A 21,331-nucleotide genomic window follows, 5' to 3' on the forward strand; every position below is an offset into this window, starting at 1 on the left:
GACCTCTATCTTATTATGCGGACTCCTTATCTCCTTATACGATTCTTTATCTTCTGACACGATTACGATGACTCCTACCTTATTATGCGGACTCCTTATCTCCTAATATGATTACGATGATCTCTATCTTATTATGCGGACTCCTTATCTCCTGACATGATGGCCCTGTTCAACGGATCAAGGCATGGGAATTTACCAGCGTATCCCATTTGCGCTGCTCTACTGGTACAACGTAACATTATCATATCACTAAAATAATTTTTTTTAAAAAAAAAAAAGGCAAGAAGAAGACGTCCGGTGAAGAAATCATTGGATGGATCAGCTCGACACATTACCAACCCTTGTAGTTTACTATTGAAAATAGGGATAATCGTTCATCCTGTTATCCAACCTCAAGTAATCTCTCCTATTGCCTCGCTTACCATTAAAGAAAAGAAAAAGAAAGAAAAAAAAAAAACGTCCCCTTCTTCTTCTATATAAGACGAAGGTATACTACCAGACTTGCTGTGTCCTGTGTGTGAGGTTGCCGGCCGAGAGAGAGGTCGATCGATGGAGATGGAGGAGAAGAGCCCAAAGCCAATCAGATGCAAAGGTACTCCTTTTGCTCTCCCTTCAGTGCTCTAAATCTCTTCTTTTGATCTCTAATTCTCTCCTTTTATATTTAAACCAACAGCGGCGGTGTGCAGAGCCGCCGGCGAACCGCTCCAGATAGAGGAGGTGGAGGTGGCTCCACCCAAAGCCCACGAAGCCCGCATAAAAATCGTCTGCACCTCCCTCTGCCACAGCGACCTCACCTTCTGGCGCCTGAAGGTACCAGACCCATCCCCCACCCTCCGTTCTCCATTTCACGACCCTGATCTCTCACTCTCTTCCTCTAGGATTTCCCCGGCGTCTACCCCCGAATCTTCGGCCACGAGGCAGTCGGGTACGTAGATTTAGATTAGATACTCGATTATAATTTGAATATATGATTTCTATTTATTATTGACCGTGTGATGATGATGATGATGATCGAAGAGTGGTGGAGAGCGTGGGAGAGGGGGTGGAGGAGGTTGGGGTGGGGGACACGGTGGTCCCGACGTTTCTGGCACACTGTAAGGACTGCGTGGACTGCAGGTCGGAGCGGAGCAATCTCTGCTCCAAGCTACCGTTCAATCTTATTCCCGGGATGCCGAGGGATAGGACCACCAGATTCACGGATGCCAAAGGGGAGCCGGTACACAACTTCCTCTTCGTGTCCAGCTTCAGCCAGTACACCGTGGTGGATGTGGGCCACCTCACCAAGGTGGACCCCGGCATCCCCTTCGACAAGGCCTGCCTCCTTAGCTGCGGCGTCTCCACCGGTACGTTCATCGTTTGGCCACGTTGATGCAGGATTTTTTTTTTTTTTTTTTGGTTGGTGCTACGACGAGTCATCTGACGGCAGGAGTGGGGGCGGCGTGGAAGGTGGCGGAAGTAGAGGCCGGATCCAGCGTAGCCATTTTTGGACTCGGAGCTGTTGGTCTGGCGGTAATATCTAGATAATTTTTTAAGAACTAAATTGTTTTATATGATTTATTATTATTATTATTATTATTATTATTATTATTATTATTATTATTATTATTTAATTTCCAAGAGTAGATCATATCAAGGTGCCGGCGGTATAGCATTGTGCGAATCTTAATAGATTCGTGCAGGTCATCAAGTCAAGTTGGAGTTGGGGTGCTCTCCCGATCTTACATCAACCGGATATTGCCGGTTGTCCACAAGAGATGCGACGGGTGCGGTTGAATGGGTTTCATCAATACCTATCCTATCCATTAGATAGCACGGGACTCATCCAACCACGACCTTCGCGCCAAGTACAGTAATACACGGTTGTGATTAGATAACCGATCCTTTCTGGATGATGCACGATGTAAGGGGATGGCACTAATATAGGACAAGTGTATAAATTGTACTTTGAGATTACAGCATAACTGCGCAAGTCATGCTCTTTTTTGGTGAACATAAGCCATTCTCTTAGATACCATTTTTTCCAACGCTCCAAAAGTGTGGTTCTGCCAATACCTTTTGACTTTGAAAATTTTCCTTTCAAATGGAGTTTTCGACTTTTCGTGCAAGAAACATCGTCCAATGTTACCTTGACTGGTTGGCACATGCTGGTGCCCAATCTTTCTTTTTTTTTTATATATATATGTATGCTAGATGAGATATAAACTATAAAATAATTAAAGGCATGTTTGGCAGATAGAAGTTGGATTCTAGAATCGAAAAAAAAATGGATGATTTTTATTCCAACTATCTGATTAAAAAAAATTATATTTTTATTATAATTATAGAGGAATAAGAATGTCCCAATATCTCAAGATCTGATTTCTATTCTTCTCTACTAATTCAATCTCATTTTGATTTCAATTATGAACTAGATATGTTGAAAAATATGGTTATTCTGATTTTTATTTTAATTTATTTGAATTTTGATTTCAATTTCAATCATGAACCAAACATACTCTCCAATTACCATCGACTCAAAAAATAAATATCATATTATTTTATAAAATAAAAATGATTCTATGCATGTAAATTGTATTAAAAAATAAATTTAGTTGGTGGGTCACGAGGTGGCATGAGCTTAGGAAAAGCCCTGTCTTGAAGCCCTTTTTTTTTTTTTTTTTTTTTAATTATTGTTTAAGATCTTATGTAAAAGTTGCCTGCTCGAACTAACATTGCCTATTTACATGCAACTAACATTGTCCGGATGCTCAGAAAAAGGTTGCTTGCTTGCATTACGTTGGGTACCTCATTTTAATTATAATATTTATTTAGCATTGATGTGATTTGTTAGCATAAGTACAGTATATTGCAAATCTTTCCCTTGTTTGTTTCCGCCAACATCTTGATCTGCGCCCTCCCATTTCCACGATGGTCTCATCGTTATCATTTCACACTAGTGCTTTGGCTTAGAATACTGTTATAGACCGGTTGATCTTGCCACTGATGACAGCTAACGTTGGTTAACAGGTGGCAGAAGGGGCCAGGCTTCGTGGAGCTTCTAAGATCATCGGTGTGGATTTGAATCCCGACAAATTTGAGCTTGGTATAGCCATTCTTCATAAATGTCTTTTTTTTTTAAAAAAAAATCATAGTGATATTTTTTATTTAGAAAAGTTAAAAAGATGGTATGACTAAATGGCACGCCTTAGCACTAATTCAACAACTGCCCATCATTTTCTAAACTATCACCCGCCTTGGACTCGGTCTATGACAACTTTGGTGGTATTAACAAATATAATAACTAAAAAAATGGTATCTTGCAAAGTCTTCATGGACCCAGTCTAGTTGGACATATTGGTGATATTATGTTTTCACGTTAACTAATAAATAATAATTAAATAAATATTATATTGAAAGAGGGTTGGAGTACTTTGAAAGGTGGTATTTACTTGTATATGCTTTGGAAAATAGATGTCATACTCTCAGAGTTTTAACTCTTTCTGATTCTAATTTCCTTCTTGCAGGAAAGAAGTTTGGCTTAACTGATTTCGTTAATCCAAAGGAGATTGGAGAGAGAAGTGTCAGTGAGGTCACACTCCAAAAGCTTCTGGGCTTTGCCTGATGGCCCTGACTTGTTACGTTTCGTCCGTACATACAGTCTGAATCATGATTAATGTTAACACTTTGTGCTCTCTTTTTTCTGTTATTGTTGAGCAGGTAATCATGGAGATGACCAATGGGGGTGCTGATTACTGCTTCGAGTGCATCGGTTTAGCATCCCTGATGAATGACGCATTCCAAAGCTGTCGTCCGGTCAGTGTCTCCAACGTGGGCTCGTTTAGGATCATCATTTTTCTGTTTTATATTTTTTTAATATAAAAATATAATATTCAATAAACACCTATGATAATATTTTTTTATTTTTATTATTTTTAAAAAATATATTTAAAAAAATATAAATAAAAAAAATCTTTCAATTATTATATAATTTCAAAATTTTCAAATAAAATTACGCATTTAATATCTTTTCACTAACATATTTTTTTGGCATTGATAATTATTGCCACCGACAGCACTACTATTGTTATTTTTATCACACGATAATCGGTACGATCATTATTATTATTGATACCATAATTATGGTTAGTCGTGTCATATTATTAATAAAAAATTAAAATTATTTTTTTAATTATAAAAAAATTAAAATATTTGACTGCAATCAAATATGTTTATATTTTATTTTTAAAAATATTTTATAAAATAAAAAAAGTGAAAGTGTTGCCAAATGTAAATTTATTTTTTAATAAATGAGAAGCTACTTTCAATAATTTCTTTTAAACATCACCAATGAGTATAAAAATTCTTATAAAATGGTTAAAAAAAAATCATGTATTGTTTTTGGTAGAAAGGTTTTTTTTTTTTTTGAAAAGTATGGGAAGGAAAAAAATGTGGTATGGAAATAGATTTTTAGTACTAGTCCTCTACAATTAAATTTCTTCGTTGTTTTTCCTATTAAATGCAGGGTTGGGGAAAGACTATTATATTAGGAGTGGAAATGCATGGAGCACCATTATGCATAAGCTCTAGCGAGATTTTACATGGTAAATGTATCATGGGTTCACTATTTGGAGGGATAAAAGCGAAGAACGATATTCCAATTTTTGTTAAGAAATATCTCAATAAGGTGAGCTTTCTGGAAACTTTATAACTTTGTAGTCCAAAGATAAATTTTTAGCAAGTTCATTACAAAAAATACTTATCTCAATACAACTTATTTTTTCTAACATACTTATTACGATAACTACATGGAGCAACAAAAAAAAGAAATATTAATAAGCCTCTAGAAATTGTCTCTAATTTATACTAACTAATAGGATGTCTTGATTACATGCAAAAGGAGATTAACATTATTTTGATTATCTATACTACAATTGGCACAATTGATGCACTTGACAAAAGTATGAATGACCATATAATCTTTATTTGATTTAAACATTTATTATTCTTTATGTAGCTCAAGAAATCAACTTCAACTTTTGAGAGCAACGCTCCTCTTATTTCTCAACTTTAAACTGAAATAATAATTACTCAAAAAATAAAGTTATTGGGTATAAAATACCTACGGCCGAAGTTCTCAACGGGATTGACCCTTGCGGGCTCCGTCCACGATGCCAAGGAAGACTCCGCCCGGACTCCTACGGGAGTCGGGCTCCGTCCACGACGCCAAGGAAGACTCCGTCCGGACACCTACGGGAGCCGGGCTCCGTCCACGACTCCAAGAAGGACTCCGCCCGGACTCCTACGGGAGCCGGGCTCCGTCCACGACTTCAACTGCAAGGAGGACTCCGTCCGGACTCCTACGGGAGCCGGACTCCGTCGCCAACTTCAACTGCCGGTAAGCCCCGTCCGGACTCCTACGGGAGCCGGACCTCGCACTTAACTTTAATTGCAGGAAGACTCCGTTCGGACTCCTACGGGAGCCGGGCTCCGTCCACGACGCCAAGGAAGACTCCGCCCGGACTCCTACGGGAGCCGGGCTCCGTCCACAACTCTAAGGGAGACTCCGCCCGGACTCCTATGGGAGCCGGGCTCCATCCACGACGCCAAGGAAGATTCCCCCGGACTCCTACGGGAGCCGGGCTCAGTCCACGACGCCAAAGAAGACTCCGCCCAGACTCCTATGGGAGCCGGGCTCCGTCCACGATGGGCTCCATCCACGACGCCAAGCAAGACTCCGCCCGGACTCCTACGGGAGCCGGACTCCGTCCACGACGCCAAGGGAGACTCCGCTCGGACTCCTACGGGAGCCGGGCTCCTTCCACGATGCCAAGGAAGACTCCGCCCGGACTCCTACGGGAGCCGGGCTCCATCCACGACTCCAAGGGGGACTCCGTCCGGACTCCTACGGGAGCCGGGCTCCACCCACGACTTCAACCGCAAGGAGGACTCCGCCCGGACACCTACGGGAGCCAGGCTCCGTCGCCAACTTCAACTACCGGTAAGCCCCGTTCGGACTCCTACGGGAGCCGGACCTCGCACCTAACTTTAATTGCAGGAAGACTCCGCCCGGACTCTTACAGGAGTCGGGCTCCGTCCACGACGCCAAGGAAGACTCCGCCCGGACTCCTACAGGAGCCGGGCTCCGTCCACGACGCCAAGGAAGACTCCGCCCGGACTCCTACGGGAGCCGGGCTCCGTCCACGACGCCAAGGAAGACTCCGCCCGGACTCCTACGGGAGCCGGGCTCCATCCACGACGCCAAGGAAGACTCCGTCCGGACTTCTACGGGAGCCGGACTCCGTCCACGACGCCAAGGAAGACTCCGCCCGGACTCCTACGGGAGCCGGGCTCCGTCCACGACTCCAAGGGGGACTCCGTCCGGACTCCTACGGGAGCCGGGCTCCACCCACGACTTCAACCGCAAGGAGGACTCCGCCCTGACTCCTACGGAAGCCGAGCTCCGTCGCCAACTTCAACTGCCGGTAAGCCACGTCCGGACTCCTACGGGAGCCAGACTTCGCACATAACTTTAATTGCAGGAAGACTCCGCCCGGACTCCTACGGGAGCCGGGCTCTGTCCACGACGCCAAGGAAGACTCCGCCCGGACTCCTACGGGAGCCGGGCTCCGTCCATGACTCTAAGGGAGACTCCATCCGGACTCCTACGGGAGCCGGGCTCCGTCCACGATGCCAAGGAAGACTCTGCCCGGATTCCTACGGGAGCCGGACTCCGTCCACGACGCCAAGGAAGGCTCTGCCCGGACTCCTACGGGAGCCGAGCTCCATCCACGACGTCAAGGGAGACTCCGCCCGGACTCCTACGGGAGCCGGGCTCTGTCCACGACGCCAAGGAAGACTCCGCCCGGACTCCTACGGGAGCCGGGCTCCGTCCACGACTCCAAGGGGGACTCCGCACGGACTCCTACGGGAGCCGGGCTCCACCCACGACTTCAACCGCAAGGAGGACTCCGCCCGGACTCTTACGGGAGCCGGGCTCCATCGCCAACTTCAACTGCCGGTAAACCCCGTCCGGACTCCTACGGGAGCCAGACATCGCACCTAACTTTAATTGCAGGAAGACTCCGTCCGGACTCCTACGGGAGCCGGGCTCCGTCCACGACGTCAAGGAAGACTCAGCCCGGACTCCTACAGGAGCCAGGCTCCGTCCACGACGCCAAGGAAGACTCCGTCCGGACTCCTACGGGAGCTGGGCTCCATCTACGACGCCAAGGAAGACTCCATCCAGACTCCTACGGGAGCCGGGCTCCATCCACAACGCCAAGGAAGACTCCGCCCGGACTCCTACGGGAGCCGGGCTCCATCCACGACGCCAAGAAAGACTCCGCTCGGACTCCTACGGGAGTCGGGCTCCGTCCACGTCTCCAAGGGGGACTCCGTCCGGACTCCTACGGGAGCCAGGCTCCACCCACGACTTCAACCGCAAGAAGGACTCCGCCCGGACTCTTACGGGAGCCGGGCTCCATCGCCAACTTCAACTGTCGGTAAGCCCCGTCCGGACTCCTACGGGAGCCAGACTTCGCACCTAACTTTAATTGCAGGAAGACTCCGCCCAGACTCCTATGGGAGCCGGGCTCCGTCTACGACGCCAAAGAAGACTCCGTCCGGACTCCTACGGGAGCCGGGCTCCGTCCACGACTCCAAGGGAGACTCCGCCCGGACTCATACGGGAGCCGGGCTCTGTCCACGACGCCAAGGAAGACTCCGCCCGGACTCCTACGGGAGCCGGGCTCCGTCCACGACGCCAAGGGAGACTCCGCCCGGACTCCTACGGGAGTCGGGCTCCGTCCACGATGCCAAGGAAGACTCCGTCCGGACTCCTACGGGAGCCGGGCTCCGTCCATGACTCCAAGGGGGACTCCGCCCGGACTCCTACGGGAGCCGGGCTCTACCCACGACTTCAACCGCAAGGAGGACTCCGCCCGGACTCCTACGGGAGCCGGGCTCCATCGCCAACTTCAACTGCCGGTAAGCCCCGTCCGGACTCCTATGGGAGTCGGACCTCGCACCTAACTTTAATTGCAGGAAGACTCCGCCCGGACTCCTACGGGAGCCGGGCTCCGTCCACGACGCCAAGGAAGACTCCGTCCGGACTCCTACGGGAGCCGGGCTCCATCCACGACTCCAAGGGGGACTCCGCCCGGACTCCTACGGGAGCCGGGCTCCACCCACGACTTCAACCGTAAGGAGGACTCCGCCCGAACTCCTACGGAAGCCGGGCTCCGTCGCCAACTTCAACTGCCGGTAAGCCCTGTCCGGACTCCTACGGGAGCCGGACTTCGCACCTAACTTTAATTGCAGGAAGACTCCGCCCGAACTCCTACGGGAGCCGGACTTCGTCCACGATGCCAAGGAAGACTCCGCCTGGACTCCTACGGGAGCCGGGCTCCATCTACGACTCCAAGGGAGACTCCGCCCAGACTCCTACGGGAGCCGAGCTCCGTCGCCAACTTCAACTGCCGGTAAGCTCCGTCCGGACTCCTACGGGAGTCGGACTTCGCACCTAACTACAGAAAGATTCCGCCCGGACTCCTACGAGAGCCGGGCTCCGTCCCCGGTTGTGACTAAAGGAAGACTCCGTCCGAACCCCTGCGAAAGCCGGATTCCGAGCTCCTCTTGCCAGACACTCCAGTCGGACTTCAGCCGACAGACCTCCGCCCCCTGGCGCGCTGCAGTAACAGCCGCGATTCTGCTCCATTCCCTGCGGCAGATCCCACGCAGCTCCATCACTCCACGACTCTGCCCCACTCCCTGCGGCAGATCCCACGCAGCTCCATCACTCCACGACTCTGCCCCACTCCCTGCGGCAGATCCCATGCGGCTCCAGCATTCCACGACCCTGCTCCACCTCCTGCGATGGATTTCATGAGGCTCCATCTCTCCTTAGCAGGCCGCAATAATGGCCACGATCCTGCTCCACTTCCTACGACGGATACCGCGCGATTCTCCTATCCTCTGGCAAGTCGCGACAACGGATGCCGCTCCGCTTCTCGTGGTCGACTCCACGTGGCACGCACCGGTAATGGCCACGGATCCACCCCACTACCCTCTGCAATAAATTCCTCCTGACTCTGGACGGCCCACGACCAGACGGTTACAGGCGTCGCTATCAATTTGTTGCCCCCTCCGTCTATAAAAGAAAAACCCCAGATACGTTATTCTATAAGCTCTCATTTTTACCTAAAAACTCTGCTAAAATTTCCGTTCGAGCACTCCATTCTTGTTGAGACAGAGAACTGACTTGAACGTCGGAGGGTCTTGCCAGAGCAACCCCACATCCGGTTTAGACTTCTTTTGCAGGTTCCGGCGGCGACCGCAACTCCCTCGACTCCAACTTCTCCGACGTAAGCGGATTTTTGCACTAACAGGATTGGCGCTAGAGGAAGGGGCTGTGTCTTCGCAGTATCCTTGTTCTTAAAGGAGCGCTCAACGGGACCGCCCCCGGGCATCTCTTCCGGCGTCCCCTCCCCCCTCCTTTCTCCACTTGGTCCTTGCTCGATGCCTCCCCGCAAGGCGTCCACGCGACGATCCACGGCCTCCGCGGCCAGATCTCAGGCTCCGACCTCCCCTCCTGTTTCTCAACCTCCTCCTCCTCCTCCGGCGACGGTGGTCGGTGCGGAGCAGTTTGATCTGCTAGCGCAGCAGGTCAGAGGCCTCACAGAAGCTGTGCAGGCTATGCAGCAGCAGCAGTCGCAGGCATCAGTGCGCCTGGAAAGGGTTTCCTCGGAACACCAGAATCCGACGGTGGGGCGGGCCACTTGGGCCAGCCGCCCCGTCCTTCCTGGGAAAATGAATCAGAGGGTGGAGAGCCCTCAATCGGACCACGACTCCACCCCTGGAAGATCCCTGCCTCCGTTCTGCCAGAGGACCCTCGAGACTCGAAGTCGGGAGGATTTCCTAGACCGGAGACTCCAAGAGATGAACCGACAGATCGAAGAACTCCGCCATGCTCCCCCCACTTATGGTGAGGATATTTGCACTGACCCTCCCTTCTCTCAAATGATCATGCAGGAATCGATCCCGCCAAACTTCAAGCTCCCCCAGTTCGAAAGCTACGACGGGACTTCGGACCCGGTTGATCATCTGGAAGCCTTCCGGACGATGATGCTACTTCACGACGCTTCCGATGCCATTCTATGCCGGGTCTTTCCATCCACCTTGAAGGAAGCGGCGAGAAATTGGTACTCGGCTCTGAAATCAGGTACCATCTTTTCCTTCGATCAAATGAGCCACCAATTTGTGGCCCATTTTGTCAGCAGCCGGCGCCCCCGGAAGGGTTCGGAGTCCCTCATCAATATCAAGCAGGGGGAAGGGGAGTCCATTCGGGCCTACATCAACCGTTTCAACGTCGCGGCGCTGGAGGTCCGAAACTTGGACCAATCAGTCGCAATGGCCGCTCTGAAGGGCGGCCTTTAGAAGAATGACCTTTTGTTCTCCTTGGAGAAAAAGTACCCCAGGGATTTTGCTGATTTGTTGGCTCGGGCTGAAGGATACGCCCGAGCGGAAGAAGCCTTCAAAATGAAGGATGAAGAGACAGCGAGAGAGTGGCAGGCGGGAGACTCGAGTAAGCCCGCAGTCGAAAAAAGGTCGAGAGAAGCCCGACCGCATTCTCGATCCCCTCCTGGGCACAAGCGTGCCCATACTCCACCCCGGATGCGCAGGCAGAGGAGTCCGGATCGCGGGGTTCGACGGGGTTCTCCACCAGAAAGGTTCCGCAACTACGCCCCCCTCAATGCCTCGAAGACCCAGGTACTGATGGAGGTCAGGGAGCAGCTCCCTAGGTCGGAGAGGATGCGCACACACCTCGGGAAGCGCAACCCCAACAAGTTCTGTCTCTACCACCGCGACCACGGCCACGACACGGAGGAATGCATCCAGCTCCGAGATGAGATCGAGGAGCTCATCCGGCGAGGTCGACTCGACAGGTTCATCCGACGTCGGCCTGAGGGTAGAGGAGATCGGCCAAGGGCCCTTCCGCAACCTGAACCGCCAAGAAGGAAGGAGCAGCCCGGAGATCGGCCTCCCATCGGGACCATCGACTCCATCGCCGGAGGGCCTCAAGGAGGAGCAGACCTCCCGCAACCATGGAACTCGGAAAACCTGTAAATGAACGGGAGGAGAACCTCATCCTAACATACCTAAAATGAAAGTCCGATTATCTCGAGATCGGATTGGGGGAGAGGCCTTACAACGCCCTAATGCGCCCCCACAGCCATATCGGGAACAGGAGGAGAACCTCGTCTTGGCATAAGCAAAGTCAAAGGCCCGATTCTTTTAGGCCGGATGGGGGGAGAGGCCTTACAGCGCCCCAATGTGCCTCCACAGCCATGTCAGGAACAGGAGGAGAACCTCATCCTGGCATGAGCAAAGTCGAAGACCCGGTTCTTTTAGACCGGATATGGGGAGAGGCCTTACAGCGTCCTAATGTGCCCCCACAGCCATGTCAGGAATAGGAGGAGGACCTCGTCCTAACATGAGGAAAGTCAAAGGCCCGATTCTTTTAGACCAGATGGGGGAGAGGCCTTACAGTGCCCTAACGTGCCCCCACAGCCATATCAGGAACAGGAGGAGAACCTCATCCTGACATGAGCAAAGTCAAAGGCCCGATTCTTTTAGACCGGATGGGGGGAGAGGCCTTACAGTGCCCTAACGTGCCCCCACAGCCATGTCAGGAACAGGAGGAGAACCACGTCCTGACATGAGCAAAGTCAAAGGCCCGATTCTTTTAGACCGGATGGAGGGAGAGGTCTTACAGCGCCCTAACGTGCCCCCACAGCCATGTCAGGAATAGGAGGAGAACCTCGTCCTGACATGAGCAAAGTCGAAGGTCCGATTCTTTTAGATCGGATTGAGGGGAGAGACCCTGGCGATGGCCCTTACGTGCCCCCACAGGAACGGGAGGAGAACCTCATCCTGATGGTGACGAAACCCGACCGCCCGACAAGATCGGGTGAAGGGAAAAGGCCCCTCAGCGGCACCTCCACACTCCTATGCAACCCCGTAAAAAGCGAGGGGAGGGCCCTCACTCTGAAAAGAGGAGGAAAATTAAAGAGGAAGAGTGACGAGCTACGATGGAAACAGATAAAGGACGAACCACACCAAAGACCTAAAGAACCTCGTCTCAACAAAGACGGAGAGTTCCCACCAAACCCCTCCGGTCTCTAAGAAGGCTCTCGATATAGGTCAAGAAGACAGCGACGTCCCCAAAGTATTGCGGAGTTCGGACCGCCAAGCTCGAGCTTGCGGCCATGAACGACGAGGAAGGCAAGCCAACGTATCAACGACTGGGCGCCTCCCAACGACGTCAACATCAGACAAGTCGAACGACAAGAAAAGTTCGACGGACGATAATTTAATACAACGCATGGACGAGGTAACACAAAATCCCCTTTTCATTCCATTTCCGAAATACACACTACAAAGCCCGGAAGGCCAAGGAAAGAAAAGCAAAACGACAAAAGCGGGATGAAACAACAAAAGAAAAAATATATACATGAAAGGACAGAAGGACGAAAAGAGCCCTAGGGAAGCTCTGCTCCCTCCGACATAGAATTATCTGCTCCACCCCTCATCCAGGACTGCCTTAGATTATCAATTTCTTCTTCTAGCTCTCTCCTTCTCTGCAGTGCGTCCTGGAGCGCCCGACGAAGTCGCTGGCTCTCGGTCTTCGTCTCTCAACGCCTCTTTCTCAGGACCTCAGATTCTGCCTCCGCATCCGCAACGGACTGCTGCTCGTATGCTAGCTGGATTTTCAATTGCTGCAGCTCAACCGTCCTTTCTTCGAGGGTGACAGAAAGCCCTTCGACGGTTCCTCTCAGGGACTGGAGTTCATTGGAATCCTGGGCAGAAGTCAGCTGAGCCCTGTCAGCCAGCTGCCTCTGAAGACGGGCGACTTCGTCGGTCGTCGCCCTGAGTCTCCCTTTATATTCCTCTACCTACCTGCGCCAACAGGTCCGATGCACGTCGTAGCTCACCTCGACGTCCTGAAGCTGCTGTTGAAGGTCGGAGACCTTCTTCGACCACTCCCGATCGCCGTCGGCCTGAGCCAAGAGCCGGGACGAACTTCCTCCCAGCTGGCCGATCTTCTCCATCGCAGCCGATAGTTCTACCTTGAGGGCGCTAATCTTGATGGCTTGAGCCCAAATTCGATCGCTGGCGCTCTTCTTGCATTCCTCAAGCTCATTCGTGAAATCCGCCTTCCTCCGGCTATACTCCATGATCCCCTTCACGTGGAGATTCCGAAAGTGGGTGGCCTCCGCGATGGCTTCAGAATGACCTTCTCTCAATCTGCGAAGCTCGCCTTCCATCTTCTTTGACTTTTTTGTCAAGTGAAGGACTTCTTTCTTCAGCCGCTGGATCGTCGACTTCAGCGGGATCCCCAGGGGCAGGGGAACTGCTTCTGCAGGACACTGCCATCGGAAGGCAAAAGCGTCAAAACACGACTCATCGCAGGAAGAAAAACAGAGAGAAGAAGGGGAGGAGGGAGAAGCCACCGACGATAAGAAATTCAACTTTATTGATTGGATGATTCTTGAAGACAAAAAGGAAAAAAAAAATTGCGATGAAATAAAAATACAAGGTTGGAGGTCTCAGACCTCAGGGGCAGGGGTTGGAGAACTCGGCATCCCCGGCAAGGGGGCTGTGATAGCAGTAGTAGCGGGCGAGAGAACCGGCCTCATCTTCGATCTCCTCACCTAGGAAGCTGAGGTCGAGCTCCGAAAATTTTCTGGCCACCTTCTCTTGGCAGAGCTCGAACCCCTTGATGAACGCCTCCTGGCCGAATTGGACATTCAGGTCCCTCATCTCCGTGGAGGTCTTGAATTCCTCTACCACAAGGACCCTGGCCTCCAAGACCAGGACTGGAATCTGCTCAGCCAAGTTGGCGACCTCGGCCTCCACCTTTCTCGCTGACTCCTCCAAGGTCTGCTTCTCCTCCTCCCGGGCTTGTTTCTCTCTTTCCAGGGCCTCTTGGAGGGCGACTACTTCGGCTGCCTTTTCTTTAAGGTGGGCGACCTCGGTCCGACAGCGCTCCTCCACCTGGACGGCATCCCTCCTCACTCGATTTGTCGCCTCGATATTGACGAGGAGCTGGTGCCCAATCTACAAGGGCGACAAAGAGGTCGGAATAGGGGTCGAATAGCCAGTTAAATAGAGATTTGTTTACCTCGAGGAAGGACCTTAGGGAGTCTCAGACCCGCTGCTCAGGATCGGCGTGGTCGATCTTCTCGACGACCTCCGACAGGATGCAGCCGTCGATTAACCGCCTGATCAAGTCCCTGTCATTGAAGGGATTCTCCGGCTCCTCCTCGGAACAGAGGGACTCGTCAGCGGTGGCTCGATGGCTACTCACCCTGCGGGCCACCGACTTCCTTCTCTTCCCCCTCTCGGCTACGGGCGCCTCCATGGGGCAGACCCCCGAAGCGGGAGCCCCAGTCGGTGGACTCCTCGAAGAGGCCTGGGGGGCCGTAGGTTCGGTGTCTGAGGGAATGTCGATCGCTGGAACCGCCTGGATGGATGCGGCCAAGCTCGACTCCTCCGCCCTGGCCCTCTTTGCCGATCCGACGGCCGCAGCACCCTTTCTTTTGTGGGCCTTGAGGCCCCTGGCAAGCATCCGTGCTGCTTCGACGTCCATCCCTTAAAAAAAAAAAAAAAGAGAAAAGAAGAAGAGAAAGAGGAGAGAAATTAGAGATCAAAAAAAAAAAAAAAAGAGAAGAAAGAAAAAAGAGAAAAAGAAAAAGAAAAAGAGAGAAAAAAGAAGAAGGACAGAAGAAAAGAAGAGAAAGGAAAAGATGAAGTACTCGCAGGATCCTGGGGGATCAGGCCAATGTTGAACAGAAATTGCTCCCTCAGAAGATTGGGAAGGGAAGGAGCGAAATAGGCGAGAAGCTTTCGGGCAGCCTGGAGGTCATCCTCCCCCAGGCTAGGGGCCCGGCGGACAGAATCCCTCAAAGAGCCCCAAGGGGGCAGGCCCAGCCTCAGGGTCGGACAGTGGACGAAGAGGTATTTCCCCTTCCAATTGTGGATTGAAGAAGGGGCACCTTTCAGCAACCTCTTCTTGCCGAACTGAGGGGAGAAGTACCACCAGTCCTTCACCGAAGGATGACGCTTGAAGGTATAGAAGTGCCTAAACAGGGAGAGGGACGGTTGGACCTCGACTACGTGGCAAAGGGAAAGAAACCCTATCAAAAACCTAAAAGAATTCGGAGCAACAGAAGCCAAGGAGATGTCTAGGAAGCGGAAGAGGGCGACAACAAAGGACGGAAGCGAAAGCCGGAGTCCGGCACGGAACGCCTCCTAATATAGGCAAAAACGATCGGGTGGGGGAGTGCTAGCCCGGTCAGAGGGGTCAGGCAGCTCCAGGTCGTACTCCGGAGGAACTCCATACTGAACCCTTATCAGAAGGAGTTCCTCCGGAGTCAGGGAACATAGAATGGTGCCCGGCACAAAAATCGGGCGGAGCCCAGCCCCAGACGCGAGTTCGTCTACAGAGCGAGGGACCTGGGGGTTTGAGGCGGAAGAACTCTCGGAACCGCTGGGAGCGGAAGAGCCGGACGACATTTCGAATAACTTCGAATGAGGACTCTAAAGATCCCGAAGAAGACGGACAGGATAAGGGACGAGAGGTCACAGAAAACTAACTCGGAGGAATACAAAAAAATAATGGCGAAGAAGAGGCCCCTAAGTGGCGGGAAGAAAGATGAAGGTGCTGGGACTAACCTAGATTGCTCTGAGGGATGCAGAGAGGCGAGGACAGGGACGACTTGAAGGGTGCCTATGGCCCGAGAAGACGCCAACAGAAACAGGGCTCTCGAAGGAAGGGCAGATACTGGTAGAACTCTGGAACGGAATAGGGCCCCTAAAGGTGGAAGGACAGGTTTAAATAGACCCTGAGATCCGGCGCCATAATGATCACGAATCCCCCCAGGCCAGCCCGTGCCCGACACGTGTCCCACTCCTCCCGGCGGGCGGCTAAAAGCGGCTGACGGATTGGCAGGGCCATTATGGCATCGTACCTGGGCCAGTGTACTGGCGGGAATTTCGAAGGGTCCCTTCGTATCGCCCCGATTCGAAAAGACTCCAGCACGCGCACATTTAATGCCAAAAAATTTGAGGGCGGTCGTGAATAGGATTCGAGGAGACAACTTCGGCTATGCCAATCTCTCTGTACTTCCTTCATTCGAAATTCAAACTCGAAAGTAGGGGGACTGGTGTTGGGTATAAAATACCCACGGCCGAAGTTCTCAGCGGCATTGACCCTTGCGGGCTCTATCCACGACGCCAAGGAAGACTCCGCCCGGACTCCTACGGGAGCCGGGCTCCATCCACGACGTCAAAGAAGACTCCGCCCGGACTCCTACAGGAGCCGGGCTCCGTCCACGACGCCAAGGAAGACTCCACCGGGACTCCTACGGGAGCCGGGCTCCATCCACGATGCCAAGGAAGACTCCGCCCGGACTCCTACAGGAGTCGAGCTCCGTCCACGATGCCAAAGAAGACTCCGCTCGGACTCCTACGAGAGCCGGGCTCCGTCCACGACTCCAAGGGGGACTCCGCCCGGACTCCTACGGGAGCCGGGCTCCACCCACGACTTCAACCGCAAGGAGAACTCCGCCCAGACTCCTACGGGAGCCAGGCTCCGTCGCCAACTTCAACTGCCGGTAAGCCCCGTCCGGACTCCTACGGGAGCCGGACTTTGCACTTAACTTTAATTACAGAAAAACTCTGCCCGGACTCCTACGGGAGCCGGGCTCCGTCCACGACGTCAAGGAAGACTCCGCCCGGACTCCTACGGGAGCCGGGCTCCGTCCACGACTCCAAGGGAGACTCTGCCCGGACTCCTGCGGGAGCCGGACTCCATCCACGACGCCAAGGAAGACTCCGCCCGGACTCCTACGGGAGCCGGGATCCGTCCACGACACCAAGGAAGACTCCGTCCCGACTCCTACGGGAGCCGAACTCCGTCCACGACGCCAAGGGAGACTCCGCCCGGACTCCTACGGGAGCCGGGCTCTGTCTACGACGTCAAGGAAGACTCCGCCCGGACTCCTACGGGAGTCAGGCTCCGTCCACGACTCCAAGGAACACTACGCCCGGACTCCTACGGGAGTCGGGCTCCATCCACGATGCCAAGGAAGACTCCGCCCGGACTCCTATGGGAGCCGGGCTCCGTCCATGACGCCAAGGAAGACTCCACCCGGACTCCTACGGGAGCCGGGCTCCGTCCACAACTTCAATGGGGACTCCGCCCGGACTCCTACGGGACCCGGGCTCCACCCACGACTTCAACTGCAAGGAGGACTCCGCCCGGACTCCTACGGGAGCCGGGCTCCGTCGCCAACTTCAACTGCCGATAAGCCCCGTCCGGACTCCTACGGGAGCCGAACCTCGCACCTAACTTTAATTGCAGGAAGACTCCGCCCAGACTCCTACGGGAGCCGGACTCCGTCCACGACGCTAAGGAAGACTCCGCCCGGACTCCTACAGGAGCCGGGCTCCGTCCACGATGCCAAGGAAGACTCCGCCCGGACTCCTACGGGAGCCGGGCTCCGTCCACGATGCCAAGGAAGACTCCGCCTGGACTCCTACGGCAGCCGGGCTCCGTCCACGACTTCAAGGGGGACTCCGTCCGGACTCCTACGGGAGCCGGACTTCGCACCTAACTTTAATTGCTGGAAGACTCTGCCCGGACTCCTACGGGAGCCGGGCTCCGTTCACGACGCCAAGGAAGACTCCTCCCGGACTCCTACGGGAGCCGGACTCCATCCACGACGCCAAGGAAGACTCCGCCCGGACTCCTACAGGAGCCGGGCTCCGTCCACGACTCCAAGGGGGACTCCGCCCGGACTTCTACGGGAGCCGGACTCCACCCACGACTTTAACCGCAAGGAGGACTCCGCCCGGACTCCTACGGGAGCCGGGCTCCATCGCCAACTTCAACTGCCGGTAAGCCCCGTCCGGACTCCTACGGGAGCCGGACTTCGCACCTAACTTTAATTGCAGGAAGACTCCATCCGGACTCCTACGGAAGCCGGGCTCCATCCACGATGCCAAGGAAGACTCCGCCCGGACTCCTACGGGAGCCGGGCTCCGTCCATGACTCCAAGGGAGACTCCGCCCGGACTCCTACGGGAGCCGGACTCCGTCCACGACGCCAAGGAAGACTCCGCCCGGACTCCTACGGGAGCCGGGCTCCATCCACGACGCCAAGGAAGACTCCGTCCGGACTCCTACGGGAGCCGAGCTCCATCCACGACTCCAAGGGGGACTCCGCCCGGACTCCTACGGGAGCCGGGCTCCACCCACGACTTCAACCGCAAGGAGGACTCCGCCCGGACTCCTACGGGAGCCGGGCTCCGTCGCCAACTTCAACTGCCGGTAAGCCCCGTCCGGACTCCTACGGGAGCCGGACCTCGCACCTAACTTTAATTGCAGGAAGACTCCGTCCGGACTCCTACGGGAGCCGGGCTCCATCCACGACGCCAAGGAAGACTCCGCTCGGACTCCTACAGGAGCCGGGCTCCGTCCACGACGCCAAGAAAGACTCCGCCCGAACTCCTACGGGAGCCGGACTCCGTCCACGACGCCAAGGAAGACTCCGCCCGGACTCTTACGGGAGCCGGGCTCCGTCCACGACTCCAAGGGGGACTCCGCCCGGACTCCTACGGGAGCCGGACTCCGTCCACGACGCCAAGGAAGACTCCGCCCGGACTCTTACGGGAGCCGAGCTCCGTCCACGACTCCAAGGGGGACTCCGCCCGGACTCCTACGGGAGCCGGGCTCCACCCACGACTTCAACCGCAAGGAGGACTCCGCCCGGACTCCTGCGGGAGCCGGGCTCCATTGCCAACTTCAACTGCCGGTAAGCCCCATCCGGACTCCTACGGGAGCCGGACTTCGCACATAACTTTAATTGCAGGAAGACTCCGCCCGGACTCCTACGGGAGCCGGGCTCCATCCACGACGCCAAGAAAGACTCCGCCCGGACTCCTACGGGAGCCGGGCTCCGTCCACGACTCCAAGAGAGACTCCACCCGGACTCCTACGGGAGCCGTGCTCCATCCACGACTCCAAGGGAGACTCAGGCCGGACTCCTACGGGAGCCGGGCTCCACCCACGACTTCAACCGCAAGGAGGACTCCGCCCAGACTCCTACGGGAGCCGGGCTCCATCGCCAACTTCAACTGCCGATAAGCTCCGTCCGGACTCCTACAGGAGTCGGACTTCGCACCTAACTACAGGAAGATTCCGCCCAGACTCCTACGGGAGCCGGGCTCCGTCCCCGACTGTGACTAAAGGAAGACTCCGTCCGAACCCCTGCGAAAGTCGGATTCTGAGCTCCTCTTGCCAGACACTCCAGCCGGACTTCAGCCGACAGACCTCCGCCCCCTGGCGCGCTGCAGTAACAGCCGCGATTCTGCTCCATTCCCTGCGGCAGATCCCACGCAGCTCCATCACTCCACGACTCTGCCCCACTCCTTGCGGCAGATCCCACGCAGCTCCATCACTCCTCGACTCTGCCCCACTCCCTGCGGCAGATCCCACGCGGCTCCAGCATTCCACGACCCTGCTCCACCTCCTGCAACGGATTCTGCGAGGCTCCATCTCTCCTTGACAGGCCGCAATAATGGCCACGGTCCTGCTCCACTTCCTGCGACGGATACCGCGCGATTCTCCTATCCTCTGGCAAGTCGTGACAACGGACGCCGCTCCGCTTCTCGTGGTCGACTCCACGTGGCACGCCCCGGTAATGGCCACGGATCCACCCCACTACCCTCCGCAATAAATTTTTCCTGACTCTGGGCGGCCCACGACCAGACGGTTACAGGCGTCGCTATCAATTTGTTGCCCCCTCCGTCTATAAAAGGAGAACCCCAGATACATTATTCTATAAGCTCTCGTTTTTACCTAAAAACTCTGCTAAAATTTTCGTTCGAGCACTCCATTCTTGTTGAGGCAGAGAACTGACTTGAGCGTCGGAGGGTCTTGCCGGAGCAACCCCACCTCTGGTTTAGACTTCTTTTGCAGGTCCCAACGGCGACCGCAACTCCCTTGACTCCAGCTTCTCTGGCGCAAGCGGATTTTTACACTAACAAAAGTAATAATTGATTATGATTTTTTAATCAAGAAGGAACAGTAGTTAAGTAATTATATAAATGGAGAGAGTGGTGAGTGTGTAAAGAAGCGTTCAGTCTCTATATTTATATTGAAAAATAGGATAACATTATACTCCATACATCTTGCATTATATACATATAAAAAGTCCATAAGATAGTCACATAGCATCATATAATTTTGTAAGGTTTATTAATTGAAATATATTACATGATTAGTTTGTAGAGTGAAATAAAAAAGATGATGGAGCTTTCAAATATTTCATGGGTGTAATAGCAAAAGAAAATATTTTCTATTTCAAAAATTTCATTTGCATTAATTTTTTTTATAGTTAGATAAGAAAAACAAAAAAGAATTGGAATATATTCTATTAGCTTTTCACATGAATCCTTTTCGTGTCATTGTTTTTTTCTAAGTTTTTCGATGAATGCAGATAAGATAGAAGTGAGAATGAGAAGAAACTATCAAATGCTTCTTGAAAAAGTAAATCAAGATACATTGCATAGTTTTTTGAAATATGCTTTAAAAATTGACAATTGCATAAAGACAGAGAAAATTGGTTGATATATTCTTGTATCTGTTTTTATCTTTTTATTTTTATGTTTTTGCATTGAAATTGCAAAGATAACTTGCAACCTATTTTTGGTATGCCTAATGGTTAAAACTAATGATAGGATGGGTATCCCTATTAAGGTCACAAGATGAGTATGGAGCTGCTAGGACCAACTCTTTGTTTAGGTTGTTATTATCATAAATCTGGTAGATTTATTAGATCATTTAGTGAGTATCTCTACCTAGTTTGCGATGCAAAGATCTATTTTGTGATTGACTTACTAGCTTGCTCATATGTTTATGCAGGAGCTTCAATTGGATAACTTCATAACTCATGAGGTCGGCTTGCAAGAAATAAACAAGGCTTTTGATTTACTCGTCGAAGGGAAGAGTCTTAGATGCACCATATGGATGGATAGATAAGAAGATGAAAAGTACACAATGTTGCCTCCTTATGTGCATATTGCTGGTTTATTAATAAAGCAATAAGTATGCTGAGAAAATTTATTTCTCAAAAAGCAAACTATGTTGAGAAAATTCTATGATTATATGACTTCTAAGGATCTTTTACAAATTATGGCTGTTGAAATTTGCATTCTTTTTCTGTCAAAAACTTTTTTCTTTTGGGATCATGACTTTAAATTTTAAGTACTTTTTATTGAGCATGTGG

At 52.4% G+C, this 21,331-nt stretch overlaps 1 protein-coding gene across 2 annotated transcripts; it reads left to right on the forward strand.

Moving 5' to 3' along the window:
• Positions 1–325: 325 nt before the first annotated feature.
• Positions 326–21,235, forward strand: LOC105041436 (alcohol dehydrogenase-like 7). 2 transcript variants are annotated; one of them, XM_010918410.4, is made up of 10 exons: positions 336–592; positions 674–810; positions 879–925; positions 1,018–1,343; positions 1,427–1,509; positions 3,007–3,082; positions 3,504–3,568; positions 3,697–3,792; positions 4,502–4,663; positions 20,968–21,235. In XM_010918410.4, the coding sequence occupies exons 1-10, from the start codon at positions 550–552 to the stop codon at positions 21,082–21,084; spliced, it is 1,152 nt and encodes a 383-aa protein (XP_010916712.1). In that variant the 5' UTR covers positions 336–549; the 3' UTR covers positions 21,085–21,235. The 2 variants fall into 2 exon arrangements, with proteins under 2 accessions (XP_010916713.1, XP_010916712.1); XM_010918411.4 differs by lacking the exon at positions 4,502–4,663 and having other exon boundaries at positions 326–592.
• The last annotated feature ends 96 nt before the right edge of the window (positions 21,236–21,331 follow it).

Source organism: Elaeis guineensis, chromosome 3 (assembly GCF_000442705.2).
Source record: "Elaeis guineensis isolate ETL-2024a chromosome 3, EG11, whole genome shotgun sequence".
NCBI classification, from domain to species: Eukaryota; Viridiplantae; Streptophyta; class Magnoliopsida; order Arecales; family Arecaceae; genus Elaeis; species Elaeis guineensis.